Source organism: Muscardinus avellanarius (genome assembly GCF_963383645.1).
Source record: "Muscardinus avellanarius genome assembly, chromosome: 3".
Classification (NCBI taxonomy): Eukaryota; Metazoa; Chordata; class Mammalia; order Rodentia; family Gliridae; genus Muscardinus; species Muscardinus avellanarius.
The window spans coordinates 74,621,904-74,641,935 of NC_137788.1; the positions used below are offsets into that span (position 1 = coordinate 74,621,904).

Consider the following 20,032-nt stretch of genomic DNA (forward strand, 5'->3'; position numbering starts at 1 on the left):
CTCAGATGGATTCTGGGTTTATGGCTTTTGCTTGAGCTGTGAGCCCAGGAGAATAGAAGAGTGGTTGCCCTATGGGGCAAATGAAAGTTCAGTTTCCTGATTTCAACAAAGGGGTATGGGTTGGAATTGAACTATGGATTTTATCTGGATAGGGACCTTTGAAAACAAGAGTAATATGGGCTTCTTTGTGATCATTTAAAAACACATTACCCAAGAACTGTTTGTAGTCTATTTGTAAGAAAAGGAAATAACTTTGTCAAAGAAGAAATGGAAACAAAACAGGAAGGAACTAGCATTCAACAGCACCAGTTGTGTGCAGAGGTCCCACAGAGCCCTGGGAGCTTTCTGTGAAGGTAGAGATAGTGAATCCCACCTTTAGAAAAGACACTGGAGCTCAAGAGGTGGAAACCACAGGCTAGTGAGAGGCAAGCCAAGGCTAAACCCAGGCCTGCCTGGTCCTTTCCATCATAGGGAAGGACCTCCCTGAGTTAGAAATCTTATAATGAAATCCCTTATGCTGGGGTTTGACCTATTACTTACCCACTTTGTTTGTTTCTCTGATTAGATTTAATTTGTTTTCAATTCCATACAAATCCCAAAAGAAGACTCAAAACCCTTTCTTATTCAACCCATCATCCAGGTGGTGAGCACTGTGTTATGTTTGGAGAATTAACAGTGAACTGCTCTGCCTGAGCGATCAAACACTAAAATAACTTTTGTGAAGAAACAGTTAAGCTTGGTATCCATGCCTGTAATCCTAGTACTTGGCAGACAGAGACAGGATGAATGCAAGTTTGAGGCCAGCCTCAGCAACTTAGTAAGACCCTGTTTTCAAATAAAAAATAAAATAGGGCTGGGGGTATGGCTCAGAGGTAGAATGTTTCTGGGTTTAATCCCTAGTAACACACAAAAATACACACACACATACACACACACCATTTTGGCCACTATAACATAAAAGTACATATAAATAATACTTAAGTGAATGGTATGGCTGTGTTCCAATAAATCTTTATTTGTAAAAACAGGCTGTGAGACAGATTGGACCCACAAGAGTTTTCTCATCACTACTGTCTGCAGGAAGACCCAGAAAACTAATCAACTAACTGGTAACACATTGTGTTAATTACTCTAATTGAAAGAATACAGTGAGTTCTGGGAATGTTTTGTGGGCAACTTAAACCAGATTGGGACAGATCAAAGATGATTTCCAGGAAGAGCTGTCTTCTCAAAGCAACCTGGAGAATGCATAGGAATTAATCAAATACAATTTACTGGTCCTTTTCCACTATTCTCATTTTTTCTTTTAATTACGTTACTTATGAGCAATTGCTTTTTCTGCACTTAGTTGTCTTATCTCTTTTTATCAAAACAATTCAAGTCCTCTCCCCTCCTGCCACAAATATATCACTGTTTCCCTTCAATCTCTCATATTCTAGATTTCACTCAGTCCATCAGCAGGCTTGCAAAAGTCTTACAGACTTAAACAGATATTTTTTATAGCATGTAAAGCATATTTTAAAAAGCTATCAAAACAAGAAAGCCAGTAGCCTTATTCCCAAGAATCTTTTACAGGATAACTATATTTTGACGGAGCCAGCCTAGACCAAGGTATGGAAAAACCCAACGTTACCTTAATTTAAAAAAATGTTCACAGATAAAGCTTCAAGAAACCTGAATTTACAGCCCTAAATAAAAAGTACACACAAGGTATCATAAGAGAGGGCTTTAGAAATAAGAACAAAGTCTGACCTGTAAAGACTGTAGCTATTGAAATAAGATATGAAACAATATGCTGAATATTCTAACAAATAAAAAAGAAAATTGAGTATATAAGCAAGAAACTCTAGAGACCATAAAATGATCAAATTAACTTGGGGGAAAAAATAAAACTTCTAGTGTGTTTGAATAAGTGGATCAAGAAACAGATGAAACACAATTTAAAAAAGAATTAGTTATTTAGAAGAGATAGAATAAGTAACAGATTTAATATTCTCAAATAGAGAATTAGAGAACTGAGGAGAGTAACAAAGAGTCAAGTACTATGGACATGCAAGGAGCTAGAATAGGTGAACATATAATGTACCAGACAGATGTAACGTGGTAACTGTGGAAGAAGCACTATTTGAAGAGATCAGGACTAGGATTTTCTCAAATTACTTGACTGATAAATGGAAAGAAACTTCCAACTATAAATCAGAAGCCCATTACCAAGTGAAGAATTCTTTCTTGTTTGCTGTACTTGGTCAAGTTACAGTAAAGGCATTTTCTACTAGAGGTAATAGAGTTGCAAATGAACATGGTATTTTCATACTACTTGGGCTTCAGAAACAGGTAATATTGTAAAAAAAAAAAACCATTCAGCCTACTTTGCATTTCCTTTATTGATGAAATTTAGGGGTTTCTTTTTATAATATTACTTTGCTGCTTTTAGTAAAACTGGGACACACCGTAATCTATGCTTTAGAATCATGTCGAAATCCCTGAACATCCTCAGAGTCTGGTGTGGTATTTGATACAGTGATTGCAAAGAAGGTCGTTGACCAACAACCAGCATGACTCTGTCAGCAAAAACAGGAGATAAGAAAGTTACATCTGAAAGAAACCAATCTAACAGTGTCAGACCTTTAAATAAAATTGGGTTTAGCAAATACCATCCTAGTACAGATTTTCCACAGCCCACCTTAACAGAAAGGTAAGAGTAATCTTAGCTAACATTTAAAGATCATTTACTATTATTGAGGTATTATGCTAAACTTGTCAGAGAGAAGAAAACAGTAAATGTTTTACATTATATCCAACAAGCTGTCTTTAGCCTATATAACTGACAATAAGCTCCTTATATTTTCCAAATACATCAATGAATCCTATACCTGGTATATTCAGTTATTACCATTGTAATACCAAAACATTTTGCAAGATAAAAAACAAATCTTATTTCACTTTGAATAGAAAAGTAAACTTTTTACACGATTTTTTTTATTGCTTGGGGTTATCAAAATCCTTTTTCAGAACATAGTAGAAACCTGTGTAAAACTAAATGATAGTAATGGAGAAATGGTTAAAAAAAATGTTTCTTGGTTTAGCCAATTTGTTCTGCTTCTTGCAGAAGGCTACAAATCTACCAGACACCATATAGCCTGGGCCTCAGAGCAGTGAGTTTAGAAAATTTTAGGTTGTACCAGAATCACCAATAAGCTTATTTTAAAAAGATAGATTCCTGAGCCCAACTGGGAGGCTCCTGATTAAGCAGGTTTAAGATGAGGGCCAGAATCCTGCCTTTTTTGCAGGTAATGCTGGTAATATAGGCAGGTAGCTCTGACTGTTCTTGACCAAACTCTGTCTTAGAAGAAATAAACCCACAAAACCTCCCTTTCCTATGAACTCTGAGAATCTTAACAATGCTAGGTGAGCCGGCAGAAGTGACTGGTTTACAAGGGTCTGGTTTGTTCTAAATCCCTTAAATGGCTCTGATATAGATCCACAATCAGAGTGATAGATGAGAGTCACTGTGACTACTAGAACTGAGGTTAATTGCTATTTATCACGACAACATCTTTAATAATTTATTTAAAGGCACCATGCATTTAAAGATTTTTTTTTCAGATATTTATTCTTTCCCTCTTTCAAAAAGAGATAAATCTCACCTTTTTATAGTTGTTTTGGTAATGGGTCATTTTCCCTTGGCCTTCAACTTCAGGTTCAGTTTCAAAAATTAAAAAGAATAGTTTGGGCAAAACAGAAGTTTGTAAGGTTTTTATTTAACCTGAAGAGCAGGTGATCAATAGATTTATCTGATTACATACTAACCAGTTAGACACCAAAGCCATTTTAAACCAAAGTACCACGTGAATGGCCAAAACCAGGGAGGTGGAGAAGGTCTGTCAACAGTTTTGGTAAAATAACAGCTGGATTTGCTCTTACTTTGAAGCAACCTTCTAAAGCACCATCTAGCAATTATTTCCTTGAGACAGCACATTATAAATGACAGATCCTAATTATTATTAAGGCATAAGATTTTGTCATTTCCTTTTAATGTATGAATCACATGTATTTGCTCTCACTTGTTGAGAGTCAATCAGAAGAGTAAAAAGAGAAAAACATGAAATTTATGTAATTCAACATCTACTTATTACCATGGATTTCTCCTCCCCATTGAACTTCACACTATATAATGTTCACTGCAAAGAGTTAATTGTTATGCAAATATTATGTATATATCCCTTTTTTATCTCCAGAACTTTTCGATGACCTTGCAAACCAGTCAACAGTTCAGCACAAAACAAAGGCACCCAGAGTCACGCTGAGGTGATGTGACAGAATCACAGGATGACATGGGATTCATCCCATTCAGAGGTAAATGAAATCACATGTCAGAGCCAGCACAGCCTCAGAGAGGCTTGAAACTCAGACTCCACCATCTCTGGGGGAGGTTTGCTGCCATGGCATGGAGTAAAGACAACACAAAGAAGATGAAAGCAAGATTCCATAGAACAACCCCGGCTTTGCTCCTCCTTGGCCTCTTTGGCATCCTGGAGGCAGCAACAATATCGTGCAGAAATGAAGAAGGCAAAGCTGTGGATTGGTAGGTAAACGAAATGCAGGGATGCGTGTCTGCAAATAGAAAGCCTGTGCAGAGGAGGCGGATTGGCTAGCTGTGATGTTCCTAGGAGAACTTCCACCTCGCTTCCTCCCTCTAAAAAGAAAAGGGCGTAGATTGGCATTGATTGTACTGGGAAGAGGGAGGGGTGTGCAGTGGGACCCAAAGAGAAACACACCAAGTGCTGTGTGCATGTATGTTCCTATCACTCTGACCCCATCATGATGTAAAATTGTAATACACCAATTAAAGTGCATTTGGAGGAGGGGAGGAGGAAGAAGAGGAGAAAGGGACTTAAAGTGTGAAATCTTGATTCCCAGGCAGGGGCAGGCTTCTGGGTATAGTTGAGCCCTGGGTATAGTTCTGGGTGGGTGAGCTCTGAGTATAGTTACAGCCTGTAGCAAGAGCTCTCAATAGGCAAAGCGATCCTTATCCTGCAGAACTGTAGAGCTGGCAACCTCAGTCAGGTGGCAATTTCTTTTAATTACATGTGGCTTTCCTAACAGAACCCTTTCAGCACTTTTTTTTAGTACTGGGAATTGAGCCCAGGGTCATTTCACCTCTCTGTGAAACTCCTAACCTATTTTATTTTGAAACAAGGCCCCACTAAGTTACTGAACATATCATTAAGTTGTTGAGGCTGACCTTGAAACTGTGATCCTCCTGTCTCAGTCTCCCAAGCACTGGGATTACAATGTGCACCACCATGCCCATTTAAGCATCGTTTTCAAGCATGACAAAGGAGAGAAGCTGGTGGATTTTCTTCTAAAACTGGAGCATGGGCTTCTCCTTTTGAGAACGAGAAGGACTGGATCACACCAGCAGTGTTTGTTTAACCTTGGTCTGTTCAGCAGCACAAGCAGCTGTTGGAGTGGGTGGGAGGTCCCTGGCCTCTTGTTAAGTGACAAATAAGACTAAACACAGCATAGCATTATAGTTGGATTCTGATAAAGCTTTGATCACTTCTTCACTCTCTAATTAGAGTGCTTAGGTTTGCCATGATGGTTTGCATCAAGTTTTGTGTAAACTTCAGGCTGGAGAACACCAGTCTATCAGTGGTTACTGAGCTCCTACCAGGTCCTGTGCTGAGTATTGAAGATATAAATATGAACAAGACATAGTTTTGTCTTCAAGATGCTCAAAGACATGTGATGAAGGCAGAGGTAGGGTATTGTGGAGCATAGCGCCTAGAAGGTTTATTTAAGAAAGTAGTTTTGGAACCAAGTTTTAGGAACAAGTGTAAAGTAGCTAGAAAAAAAATGTGGAAGGTTCATGGGCATCTCAGGCTAATAAAGGAGCCATGAGGTAGTACAGAGGCGACGAGCAGCATGTACGGTGTGGCAGCAAGTACTTTGTTATTGTTAGAGCTTCAGGAAAATGTAGGGAATTAGCAAGAGGTGAATCTAGGAAGAGAGGTGAGGGCCAGGTCAGGAAGGGTTTTATGTGCTGAGCTGTAGGGTTGGAACTTGATATTGAAGGGAAGCTATTTGAGGACTTCAAGCAGGAAGCATTACAGGAAGTCTCTCAGTAGCACGGCAAAGGTTGGAGGGAAGAGGGCCAGCCTAGAGGCATGGGCAGCAAGAGGACTTCTGCATGTCACAGTCAGAAGACTGTACACTCTCTATGCTTGAGAGGTGGCAGTGGGCACAGAGAGGAAGGTACACTGAGAAGAACTGGCAGTGGATGGGCGGCTGGAGGGGAAGAGAGGGAGAAGTTAATGAAAACTTTGGGTTTCTGGCCTCTGTGACTGCATGGATATGTTCCCCAGTAGTATGGGATAAGCAGATTTAAAGCAAAATATTATATAGTTGGTTCCAAAAATGTGAAGGTGGAGGTTTTTATTTAGGTTTATATGGCTGTAAACCTAGAGGTCTGGGCCGAAAGAGATAGCATATAATTAGAGACAGTCACCCAGAAAAAAAATGCTTAACAATACTACTTCTCAACTAATAGTTTATGATACCCTGATAGGCCACAAAGGCTTCACTGATAGGCCACCAAACTGTGGTGATATACAAAATGTATTTGTGTGTGTGTGTGTGTGTGTGTGTGTGTGTGTGTGTGTGTGTGTTACTAGGGATGCAACCCAGGGGCATTCTACCTCCGAGCTATACCCCCAGCCCTACTTTTTAGTCTTTTTATTTTTTATATTTTTATTTTTGCCATACTGAGGATGTAACCCAGGGGCATTCTACCTCCAAGCTACATACCCAGCCCTATTTTTATTCTTTATTTTGAAACAGGGTCTCATTGAGTCGTGAAGGGCCTTGCCAAGTAGCTGAGGCTGTCCACGAGCTGCAATCCTCAGGTCTGTACCTCCCGAAAGCTGGGATTACAAGCATGCACCACCAAGCCCAGCCCTACAAAATGTATTTTTGGCTGGGCATGGTGGTGCACGCTTGTAATACCTGAGCTTGGGAGGCGGAGGCAGGAGGATCGTGCAGGTTCGAAGTCAGCCTTGCTGGCTTAAGAGACCCTGTTTCAAAAAAAAAAAAAAAAAAAAAAAAAAAATATATATATATATATATATATATATATATATATATATATATTAGATCTGAGAGTGTAGCCCAGAGGTAGAAGGGTTTCCAGGAACCCCAGTACCACCAAAAAATGTATTTTTGTCATAATCCAACAGACATATTTCTTAGCACTATCCATTGGAGAGTATGAGCAGCTTATTGCTTAGCTACTTCCATTTACAAATAGAGTTTAAGGAAGAGGCCATCAAGTCAGCACCAAAGAATAATTGTACATTTTCTGCCACATGTGGGGACCCAGTCCCATGAATAAAAAAGTGTAAACAGGGCAGGAAAGAGTTCACTTGAACAGAAATATAAGACAGAAGAGAGCCCAGTACAGAGGTGCACATCTGTAATACCAGTACTTGGAAGACTGAGACAGGGGGATTGCAGGTTTGAGGCTAGTTTCAGCAACTTAGCAAGATTCTCAGTAACTTAGTGAGACCCTGTTTAAACATAAAAAGAGGTTGAGTTGTGCGGCTAAATGGTAGAACCACCCTGAGTTTGATCCCCAGTAGCATAAAAAAAAAAATGAACAAACAAACAAAAAGAGACTGAAGGGAACCAGGTGAAGAGTATGACCCTCTTAGGGGCAAACTGTTATATGATAATAGTATATACATTATATATTTGGTTCACTGTGAGTGTTTAGGGGTTAATAATGGAATTCATAGTGTTAGAAAGCATTTAGCTAGACCAGTGGTTTTTAATTTAGGGCAATTTTCCCTTAGAAGACTTTTGACAAGATCTAGAGAGATCCCCAACTTGGGGATCTACTGGCATCTAATAAGTAGAAGCCAGGAATATTACAGTGCAGCAAAGAATGCACTGGCTCAAAATGTGAAGAGAACACTCTGAGAAACTCTAAACTTGGTGGTCCATGACAGCCTGCCACCTGCGCTCCATGTGAGATACCTAAAGGAGACATAGGACAGGGATAATAGCAAAAGAAAGAGCTTAATTAATTAGTTGGCCTTGGGACCAAATTCTCCATGCAGAGCATTCGGATAAACTGAGCTGAAAATGTGGCTTGGGCCAGAGGCTCAAGGGAGCCGCCATCTCCCCTTAAAGCCCACACCCAAGTCTCATCCTCAGCCAGCTACAAATAGAGATGAGAATGTCAAGCACTTACAGAAGAGAATCCAAGATCTCTCCAGGCCAAGTCTGGGCCTTGACCTTCTCCCTGCTGCAGCCACAGAACTGCGGAATCATCAGAAGGAGACTGTGGAAATGTCATGTACTCTCAGTGTACATGAACTTCTATCTCTGGTACCCTACCCACCAGGCCAATTAATGTCTTAGAACATATCCAGGACATTTCATATTTCCTTTTCTGAAGAGGAACAAAGAAAAGGGTGGATAAAGAGGCAGAGATCTTGGATAAATCCATTTCCTTAGAGGATCTGTGAAACATAAGCCAGATATACAGGTGGGTGTTTTACACGAGGACTGCCACCAGGAAAGCAGTCAATAAATGAGTGTAACTCATATACATTCCCTTTTTAGGTTTGCCTTTTATAAGTTACCTAAAAGGCAAAGCAAGGAGAGTGGAGAGACGGGCCTAGAGTACCTATACCTCGACTCTACACTTAGAAGCTGGAAGAGGAGTGAGCAGCTGATAAATACCACCAAGAGTGCTTTGGGAAGGACATTACAGCAGCTATATGAAGCACATGCTTCCAAGGTATGTTACAGTTAATTTTTAAACTTAGAAAGTCCATCAAACAGAATCAAAAGCTTCCAAAAGCAGCTTTAGAAGATTTTTTTCCCTACTTACCCACCCAACCCCCAATCCTAGCAACTTGAAGAAAACCAGCTCATAACTAGCTCAGGACAACTAACAGGATCAGCCTGATCAAGACCTTAGGAAATATGTCATTGTACACTATGGTAATGTCATATTGCATGTTTACTTGGTACCCTATCCAAGGGTATCACTGGGCAATGTGTAGACTAATTGTTCATTGAAGTCTTCTGGCTGCCAAAACCTCTGTCAATTCACTCAGTATGTGCCATATTATCCATACATAATAGAAATAGAAGATCCCTCTCCTGCTACCTGGCAATATAGATCCATGATCAACCTGCCACACATTACGGGTTATTTATATTATGGTGTTGATGAGTGGTAGTGATTCCAGTAAAAGGTTCCACTGGGTCTTCCTTTTAATTAATTATTTTTAAAATGGTATGTTGACAACTAAGCCTCTAGTTTCGAAGGCATAGAACTAGCTTGCCTAGTTGGAGATTAAACCTGCTATCTGGACTTCATCAGGCAATGAGCTAACCAGCCAAAGACACAGGTAATCAGGCCTACTGCTTCAACACGGGCAGCCCCCCAACATTCCAGGTGCCATCTGTTGTACAGTGACTGCTTCCCATCAAGGAGTGACAAATAAAACTCAAGCAATAATTATCATCCAATTATACTCATGTACTAATTTCCTAATAATAACATATAGAGAAGTAAATAGGTAAAATACCTGTTTTCACAATATGATGGACTCTGTGCTGGGCTTTTATATATGTCAAGTAATTTAATCTCACTACAAGACCGTTTTAGCCTCTAGCACCACTACATGTGTGTATTCTGAATATTTACTCAAAATAAGCAGTGAGTGGTCACTGTGTGTAGTAATACTGATTTTACTCACCTGCCATTAATAGAACAGCTTCCAGAGAAGGATTTCAAAGTTAAAACCACTTTGTAGGCTTTCTAAGTAAATGTGATGTGCCAATAACAGTTCTAGATTCTTCTAAAAATTATTTAATCCCAACAACCCTATTTTGAATAAACAGACTTGCATGAAATGAAAACTGCCTGTAGCTATTTTTGCTTTCCAAGGTTCATGATGGGGACCAGGAACATAACCCATTAGTAAGAAAATAAATGCCTGCCTTGTTCTCTCTCCCATCCCAGGGACTACTGGGACAGGGAAGAGGAAAGGGTAACATTGTCAAGCCTCTGTCATTCATTAGAGTAGATGGTACTTAGTTTGGCAGAATCCAATAATGATCTTGGAAGGTACAAAGGCAGTCCCAGAGTCTAGAAGGGACAGAGCCAAACTGCTTAAAAAGAAAATAAAACAGGTAGAAAGAAGCAGGGAATTAAAAGGGGATATGAAACAAAGAAGGAGAATGGTTAGGGCATTGTGGTCATGTAAAACCATTCAATTTTCTTACCTTCAGGAAAACCCATACACACACCACCTTGAGTGAATAGTTCTGAGAATAAAATGACAAGAAAGGAGCTAGTTTCCAGGTCTGATTGGCATGGAGCCAGAAGAGAGCAGCAACAGTGGGTGATATCTAGGGGATGTTGAGTGTTCTTTGCAAGCTGGAACTATTTTCCAGAAGTGACTATGAGATTATAACTTCCCCATCTCCTGACCTGGGAGTGAACTTCTAACAGGGTGGAACACAAGAGCAGATCAACTAATTTTAAATCTCAAATGTCAAGGTGACCAAGGCCTATTACCTTGTTAAATTTGAAATTATTTTTTCTACTTTTGCTTTTATGATTAAGAGTCCTCCATATACCACAATTATACTGATCAAACCATATTTCAGTTGCCTGTATTTGCCTGAATAGATTCCCTGTTAGACTAGTGTCAGAGACCCATCCTCTCTTGTTCGACATCCAGTAGTCAAACAATACTCAACATGTGTGTTAAAAAAAAAAAAAAAGCTGTCTAGAGAAACACATTTACCTACCTATTCCTAAATCTGTGATCTTTCCCTTTTATCAATAGACTCTTTTCCCACCAAGGCTACAACTCACTTATCCTTAGTTGGCTGTTACACTCCTGGTTAAAATAATCATCATCATCGCCAGGCATGGTGGTGCACGCTTGTAATCCCTGTGATTGGGAGGTGGAGACAGGAGGATCGCGCAGGTTCAAAGCCAGCCACGCTGGCTTAAGAGACCTTGTTTCAAAATGTAAAATAGGTCTGGGAGTGTAGCCCGGAGGTAGAAGGGCTTCCAGGAACCCCAGTACCACAAATCATCATCATCATCATCATCATCATCATCATCATCTATTATAAGAATGAAATTCCTCCAGCTCTTCCTAGAATCCCCCCACCACATTGCATCCCAAAGGCACACTAATGGCTTCATTGCCACATCAATGTCAGCTCATAGAATAACTATCAGAGTTCTCCAGAGAAGGAGGGCACAAACCATTCCACAGCTTCTGGAAAATTAAAGTAAGAAACCAGCTTACTTTCCTGGATATGTCTAAGCACTGTAGCCAAGAATGCTACACAGACTATGTTGTGCATTTTTAAAGTGTTTTCAGATTATATCAAATAATTAAGTAATTGCAAGAGACTTATTGTCAATTTTATTTTCTGAGAGAAAAGAAAGAACATTTTTAAGGAGATGAGTTGTTCTTTCCTGCTTTTATTATGTCATTAGGTTTTTTTTAAAAAAAAATATCAATATTATTGGCTTCAGTAAAGGTCACTGCATCATGACACAATCGGATGGAACCACCCAGAACAAATATAAGCAACTTTCCAAAAGGTGACAAAAGAGACACTATCAAAATAATAGCTTTATTTTGACTGAGATTTGGCTGTTTGGAGAATTGATTCGTATTTTTCCTTACCAGAGGAAATTCAATATCACACATTGAATTTCTCCACTTTTTTAAAGCAAGGCAATATCAAGTTAGAGAGGTGACATGACACTGAGAAATAGATTGAAGAAAAAACCTTCCCATGTATCAGGGAGAAAGAGGAGAAGATAATGAGGAATCCTGATTAAATAGAAATCCACCACCAGGTAGTGAAGTATGAAGTAGGCAGAGAAAATCAGATCCTGACAGCCTGTCCTGCACTGTGCCCACAGCATCAATGGAAAAAACCCCAGGTGTAGTCTTTGGCTGGTTGCTCCAACTTCATTTCCTAAACAAATAATTGAGCACTCCTTTATCATACACGGGTTACGTAATCGGGAACCTAGTTCCAAAACAACCAAGAGCAATAGGACTATCGCCCTCACACACATATCACAATGCACAAGGATCTATGCATGGCTGGGAATGGACTTCCTTTCCCCTGCTGTTTTGCATGTTCACAGCATTCAGGTTGATAGGGAAGCTGCCTATGGAGAGAATGGATGGCTTCTCATGTGTATAAATGATAGCTCCCTATTGCTGGCTGGGGAGCTGGTAGAAATGTTATGAGCATTTGTGATTAGAAGATCTATGCCATTATAATTCTAATATATTCCTGCAGAGTAACAATACAGCTTATCTAATATACAATGATGGAGACCCTACATCTGTGAATTACAGTAGAAAGCATGGACACACCAAAGGTATGGTAACAGCGCTTGGTTTCTCTTTCCCAGTAGAAATCAACATTTTCTTAAATCTTTCACCTTGAATATTTTCATATTCCACTAAAAAGATAGCTTTTTTTAGTGGTTTGTTTCAAATAATTGAAATACATGACTTCTATATAACAGGAAATAAAATAATCATATAATTTAACTTAACAATCCTCTTTTTAGAAGTCCCATTTTATTTCTTAAAATATTTTAAAATATATGTTTTAGAGCAAAAATGCAAGTATTGATACTGGCAACACCAGTTAGTATGTATGTAAACATCTTTATATACACACATGCTGGCAAGTCTACATTTTACATATGCTATGTATGTACACATGCATCTATAATGCATATGTGTGTTAATACACACACACACACACTTTTTAGTTAACTTTGTTGAGTTATAATTTATATCAAGTAAAATTCACTCTTTATAATGTGTAGCTACATCTGAAGTAAACATCTTTGAAAATATTTTCAACTAATTTTTATGTTACAATGATATATATTTTAAACATATTGTATATTTTATTTATTTCTATATTTATAAACTATGCAAGTATGTATGATATTATAGAAGAATTCAAAATGTAAATAATTTTTAAAAATCTATTTTCCTGATACTCACTGGAAAAGCATACTTAATCCTTTTTAAACACTTAAGACATTTCTATAAAACTATTATAATGGCTATCTTAAAGCTTACTATATCATAAATGTCTATGACAATATGAATTCTTTAGAAGGTTCCTGCCTTCAGAGGCAGGCAGGTAATATCAGCAAGTAAAGAGGGCTAAACTAGCAGATAATCACAGCCAAGTCTGGTTGAAAGGGGACAGCTATTTTCACCTTGCTTTATAGAGGTAAAATTTTTTAGGAGATGTTGAAAGTTAGTATCTGTGAAAAATCTCCATGGTTGTGAAATGTTGGCAATGAATTGAAAGTTTTAAAAATGCACTGCAAACCTCATAAAATATATCTGCAGGCTACCATTGTTTGTTAATTTTCAACTTCTGATTAAGAATGTAATTTGTTATGACTGTCAAAGGTCATGAGCACTGAAAGCTCTTGATTTAGTCCCGTTGCCCTTCTCATGACCCTATTTACATGGAACCCAACAATTTTTATAACATGCCACATTCTCCAGCTTCTCCTCCAGCAACCTCCAACCATCATTTCTCTCTTACCCTGTTAGTTGCTGTAAAGACTTGGGGGGGGGGGGATAAGATTTGATGACAAGAAGGGGACTCCTTTTTCCAACAGATACCCTAAAATGTGCAACATGTATACAAGGAGGTTGAGATTCCATCAAAACCCATAAAAACAGCATATTCATCTTTGCAGAGGGAAACACTGAGCTCAATACAACTCTGTTAGGCAACAGAACTTTCAATATTTTCCACCTCCACATACGTATTGATTCTGTTTCCACCAACAGAGCAACAGTATGCTTTCTTAGGGGTGCGCTTTGAAAAAGAAATAATTAGTAGGCATTTGGTTCCCACTCTGATGATAAGGCAAATATGAATGAACTTTGTTTGCCTCTCATATGCAAATTGGAAAGTCCTAATAAATTTACAAACACAGAGTAGTCTGAGATGCCTGCTGGACAGGTTTCTTTCTGTTGTGTCACAAGATGAAAATCTTTCCATTTTCTCCTATTCTGGTTTTCATGTTTGTAAGCTCTAAAGATTTTTACCAAACATAACCAACAAGGATGCTTTAATACGGCTTTTTTTTTTTTTTTTTTTTTTTTTATCTTCACCTCTACCTCTTTTCTCAAACCTGTAGAATTGGGTGACTCTTCTCCAATAAATTAAAAATCGGTTTCTTAAAACAAAGTACTGCAAGTACTTTTCTTCGCTTAATTTTTTTTCTCTTTAAGCTTTTTTTTTTTTTAAGCCAGCTTTTGAAAATAGCTACTTAATAGAGAAGACACTATCTGAAGCTTGCCAGGTGATTGTATAATTTAACAAGGTCAAATTCCAATTTAGAAAATTTGCATTCTGCCAAAACAATTTTCCTTGTAGTTTCAACATGAGATTCTTCTTAACTCTTCACAGGGTAGCTGCACTGGCTTCCCTTTTGTGGTGGCTTATAGTCAGTACTAGGGCATTGTGATGTGCACAAGAATTGCTTTTGAAATCGTTAAAAATGAGCATTTTTCTTGTGATCATGGGCCTAATAAAACATTAAACTAAAGCATGAGTAGGCTTACATGTTACAGCTTTGAATTCTATTTTCAAAGAAGCTTTGTTTTTTCTAATTTCTTTGTATTAAATGTATCTTTGGTAGGTGTACTGCTGTGGAACAGAATTCAAGGGTTCTGGCTAATTCATTCTATTCCCCGGTTTCCTCCAATTCCTGAAGAAGGCTATGATTACCCAGACACGGGGAGACGAAATGGACAGAGTGGCATCTGCATAACTTTCAAGTACAGCCAGTATGAAGCAATAGGTACCACGAGAGCATGTGAAAAGGAGATAGCAATGTTGGAGAAGGAGTCGGGAAATGTGTTAATAAATAAATGTGTCACTTCATTTGTTAATCTAGCCATAGGCCCTCCGGCACCTCGATTCAAATGTTGGCTCTTCCTTGGTGAGATGTGAGGCGGGCTCACTTGCTCAGCTCTTGGTCTACCAGCTAAACGTGATCAGGGTTGGGAGTTTCAAATACATTCAAGGGCCAAGCAATGAACAAAAATGGGTGAAGCACACAAATGCTGCATGGGCACTAAGGACAGTGACAAACTGGAGCATTGACTTTCCTTGGATGCGTTTAGAGGCCTCAGTATTGTGGCCCTATGGGAATACAGACCTACTAATTACACATCTCCAGATTTTTTCCTGAGTAACCAGAAACTGAACTGTGTGTGTGTGTATGAGAGAGGGAGGGAGGGAGGGAGGGAGAGAGAGAGAGAGAGAGAGAGAGAGAGAGAGAGAGAGAGAGAGAGAGAGAGAGGGAGAGAGAGATCCTGATTTTTAAATATGGGCTCAATCTTTTTTTAAAAAAAATTTTTTTTGCAGACCAAATGTTGCCTGTACAATGCCAACATGACACATCTGAGCCAGTTAAACTTTTTAAATCTCAAGCTCAAATAGCCAAAAATACTTATATTTGGCAAACTCTGATGTGGAAGGAGAAAAAGTAAGAATATTGTTTTACCAATCACCTTTTCTTTTTACTGAGAAAGTTGCTAAACAGCAGTGAAGAGTGACTTGCCTCCAGATACAAGAGGTTTAGAAAATATTTCTCATCAAATTTCTGTCTCCTGCCGGGCGTGGTGGCACACACTTGTAATTCCAGCATTTGGGAGGCTGAGACTGGAGGATCGCAGTTCGTGGACAGCCTCAGCTACTTAGTGAGGCCCTCTGCAACTCAGTGAGACCCAGCTTCAAAATAAAGAATAAAAAATAGGGCGGGGGGTGTAGCTCGGAGGTAAATGCCCCTGGGTTCCATCCCCAGACCTGCCAAAAAATATATATATATTCTGTCTCCTGATAAGGATCACTAAGCCTTTCATCTAAGGCAAGCCCTAGTCTCACTAGTTAAGTTTGTTGAATAAGAGCTGAACACTGTAGAGATAAGGTGTGCACATTGATGAGTTGATTATTCTCAAAGTTGAATGATCAATTCAAGGAGAAGTCTACTTTTGGTATATATATATATATATATATATATATATATATATATATATATGAAGATAAAACAATATCTGGTATTAACTCCATCAGTTACAAGCTTTCTAAACATGGGCATGTGACATAAGGTCTCAGTTAATTCACCTATAAAATGAGGGTAATAACAATAGAACTTAACTACCAATAGTGTCGCTATTAGGATTAAGATAGACCAATGTCTGAAAAGTTGAAAGTGCTCAAAAGGTGCCATTGCTTTTTGGGGGGTTTTGTTTTGTTTTGTTTTAATCTGCAACAAGATCTATGCTATCAATAGGCATTTCCATTTGTGTCTAATGCTCAACTTTTCTTTACCGTTTCTTGATTCAGATTCTCAGCTCTCGGTCTGCAACCCGAATGTCTACAGCTGCTCCCTCCCAGCCACCTTCCACCAGGAGCTTTTCCACATGCCCCAACTGTGCACAAGGTCTAGCTCCGCAAAGATCCCTGGCCGGCTCCTCACCACACTTCAGTCAGCCCAAGGACAAAACTTCCTCCATTTTGCAAAATCTGATTCTTTCCTTGATGGTATGAAAAACCATAGTCAAACAATATACTATAAAATTCATCTGCTGAACTCACTGTGGATTATTTGGAGAAAATATTCTAATTGTGCTGGGGAAAAGAAGAGAGGGAAGAGCAGGGAAATAGAACAGGGAAGTTAGGGACCAATTCAAACCTTTTCTTACTCTGTTTCAATAGCTGGGTTGCTGATTCAGCCACAGAAGCATCTCACAACCATGCAGCCAGGGGGCCAGTAAAAACTCAGTCTGCAGCTGAGCCTGGGACCGCACATGTTGCCTCCTTCCCTTCCCTGAGCAGTTGTTCAGAACCTTCTCTATTCCCAAGTCCTTTATGCTACCCTGCCCCCCTCACTGCAGAAAAAACAAGATCCACAAGGGAGAAACCACTTCAATACCGCACACCACCCTTCCAACATTTTTTAATCTATTTTCTTTACTTTATAGTGGGGTTTTTCCCATCCCAACAGAAATGATACAAACCCTACTTTCTGGAACCCATTCTGGCCTGAAAATGCTTTGATTTGTTCTCTCGATCTGTTCTCCTTCTTCTGCTCGAGTTTCCCACTCTACGGGTTTTTTCTTCATAGGATACAATTATGTCTAAGCTCCTCCCTCAATTCAAAATTCTCCATATCTTTATTTTTTCCTTCTGCCCCCTTAATATGTTTTCTAAAGCATCACCGGGGCCTCTGCTTGTTCCGTGCTCCTTCACTGCAGTCTTGGCTTCTGTCTGCAGACACCACCCTCTTCCCTGGCCACCGGCAGCTGCCTTAGATGACTCCACTGTCTTCCTTGCTTATTTGATTTCTTCCTTCTTTCATACATTGCCTACAATTTACTGAACGCCTTCTGCTTGCCAAGCCCTGTATCAGGCACTAGAGATGCAAAAATTAACAGGATAGAAATAGTTTCTGCAAAACCTGGCACTGTTGAAACACTTCCTTTCTGAAGCACTCCTCTTCACGGACTTTTGGGAGCACACCGCCTCTTGGTTTCCCTCCCACTTCTATTGTCTCTTCTTCCAGATCTTCCTCCTCTGACGATGAGGAGGAGGACCTCATCCTAAGGTGATGAGATTGCCATGTGGTCCTCTACCCTTCCTTATCTCATTTTCTAAACTATGCTGGGTCATTCCAGGAAGCCCTCAGATGATTTCCAAGGCTGGATTTCCGCCCAGACCTTTGTACCAACTGATTTCTTCAACAGTGAGTGGGGCATGTTGACTTGAATGTGATACAGTCACATCGAATTTGGCAATGCCAAACTCACAACATCAAACCCACAAACCCACTCTTCTCGTATTTTGCATCGTCATCCAGGCATTCTAGGTCCCTTCTTTTCCCATCCTCTATGAAACCACCACATTCAGTCAGTTCCAGGTCCTTAATAACCTTAACATGTATCTTAAACTCTCCAGACTCTCAGCCCCCATCATAGTCACCACAGCCCATGCCTGTGTTTACTGTCACAGTTACTGTGACAAGTTTTTTTTTCCCCTATCTCCTTTCTAACATACCTTTCCCAATTCATCCACTCTTGGTCGATATTTATAATCATAAATCCATTTATATTAATTCTCCACTAACATTTCTTTAAAAACTTCCCACTGATTTCAGGAAAATCCAAACATATTAGCATGGTTTATAAAGATCCCTAAAACTATCCCCTGATTAAATTCTCTAGCCTTATTCTTTCCAAAGGTCTTTTCAGGGCAAAGCACATAATATTCCCTTGTTTGTGTGCAACAAAAGACATTTGCAGACACCAACCTCTTCATAGTTAATGATGTTCAGGGTTTTAAAATTTTTCCATCCACTATCACAATTATGTTATCATTATTGTGCTAGCAACATTCACCTATCAGGGGTGAATGACGATATCCATTCGTGAGGATATTTTCAGGGACTGATCTAAGTGTGAATACCAGACTCACTATCTCTCTCCTTCTGAATCCTAGACATCTTTGCAGCCTGGATAGCTCAACAGTTGAAGACGCACTTGCTAACAGAAACCTGGCAGCGAAAGAGACAAGAGCTCCCTTCAAATTGCTCCCTTCCTTACCATGTCTACAATATCAAAGTCATTAAGATAGCTCGACAGTCTTATTTCAGCTCTTACCAGGACCATGCCAAATGGTGTGTTTCTCAAAAGGGCACCAAAAATCGCTGGACATGTATTGGAGACTTAAACCGGAGCCCACACCAAGCCTTCAGAAGTGGAGGATTCATGTGTACCCAGAATCGGCAGATTTATCAAGCATTCCAAAGATTAGTTTTGAATTATGAAGACTGTGACTAAACAACTAAACATTGTGAAAAGATTTATGTATACTCATAAAAACTTTGATAATAGATCTTCTTGCATTCATCTATTCTTTAAATATTAAAAGTCTCTAAATATACTCAATTTATCATCAAATAAAACATTTCCCCATGTTTAACATTTTATGTTCTAATTAGTGAAAATTTATCTACTTTGCATTTATGGTATTGTATGCATAAATTTATATGCATAACTAAAATGAGAACAGAGGGAATGAAAGGAAAAATATTTTTAAAATTAGTCAATTTCAGTTGTTTATGGATTGACCAGCTATCCTGTAGATGAAATTTCTTCTGTTTCACAAAGACTTCCCTGACTCTCCTACCTCTCTTCTCTTCAAAGAAAAGCTCTCTTTATGTACCTACATACTATTTGGCTATATTCTTTCTAAAGTTTGATTTCATTGGTTTATGGTTAAGTGTTTTTTGTGATTACTGCATGTCCAACTTACTAACTGTATGATCGTGGGCCCATCACTTGAATTCTTTGAAGCCTGGATTTTTAATCTGTATAAGGGAGATATTATCGAGACATGTTAAGGACCTAACACAAAACCTGACACATAGTTAGCCCTTGAAAATACTGGTTAAATTTGAGTGTGAACCCCACCCACTAAGAAAAATAGGACAAAAAGAAATTTTAGAAATTAGTAATAGTTTTCCAAAAAATTTAAAGTCAGAATAAGAGAAAAGAAAACAGTAAATATGCAACCTATTAACCTGAAGTAAATAAAGAAGTGTAGTATAAAGAAATAAGAATTGAATCTAATAATCTTTATAAAAGTATGTTTCTTCATCTGGACTTCTTATCACTAAACGTAACTATTATATGAATGAATAAAAACTTGTAAGACCTAACTTCATAGTAAAGCTTAATATATAGTTCTCAAGTTCAAGATGCTTGCGATCTAACAAATGCAATCACAACAATAATTACAGCTGGCACCTAGTGAGCATTTACTATGCTGTAAACATTCCACCCACATTTTCTTATTTAATCTTTGCAACAATTTATGCAGTAAATAATGTTATTATCCTTATTGTACT

General features: G+C 38.7%; 2 protein-coding genes across 2 annotated transcripts in view; one reads left to right on the top strand and one right to left on the bottom strand.

Annotated features, from left to right (window-relative positions):
* Positions 1–3,737, bottom strand: part of LOC308261504 (uricase) — a gene marked incomplete at its 3' end in the record, with an annotated part of 35,959 nt that extends 32,222 nt beyond the window's left edge. The window contains exon 1 of the mRNA XM_080693477.1: positions 3,648–3,737. Within this exon, the coding sequence (XP_080549603.1) occupies positions 3,648–3,677 (30 nt within the window). The 5' untranslated portion in view covers positions 3,678–3,737. The remainder of the gene's footprint in view (positions 1–3,647) is intronic.
* A 633-nt stretch (positions 3,738–4,370) lies between these two features.
* On the top strand, positions 4,371–18,962 carry DNASE2B (deoxyribonuclease 2 beta; the record flags this gene model as incomplete). Its single annotated transcript, XM_080692138.1, has 6 exons — positions 4,371–4,585; positions 8,629–8,806; positions 12,367–12,448; positions 14,759–14,920; positions 16,471–16,668; positions 18,622–18,962. The coding sequence occupies 6 exons, from the start codon at positions 4,371–4,373 to the stop codon at positions 18,960–18,962; spliced, it is 1,176 nt and encodes a 391-aa protein (XP_080548264.1).
* Between the last annotated feature and the right edge of the window lie 1,070 nt (positions 18,963–20,032).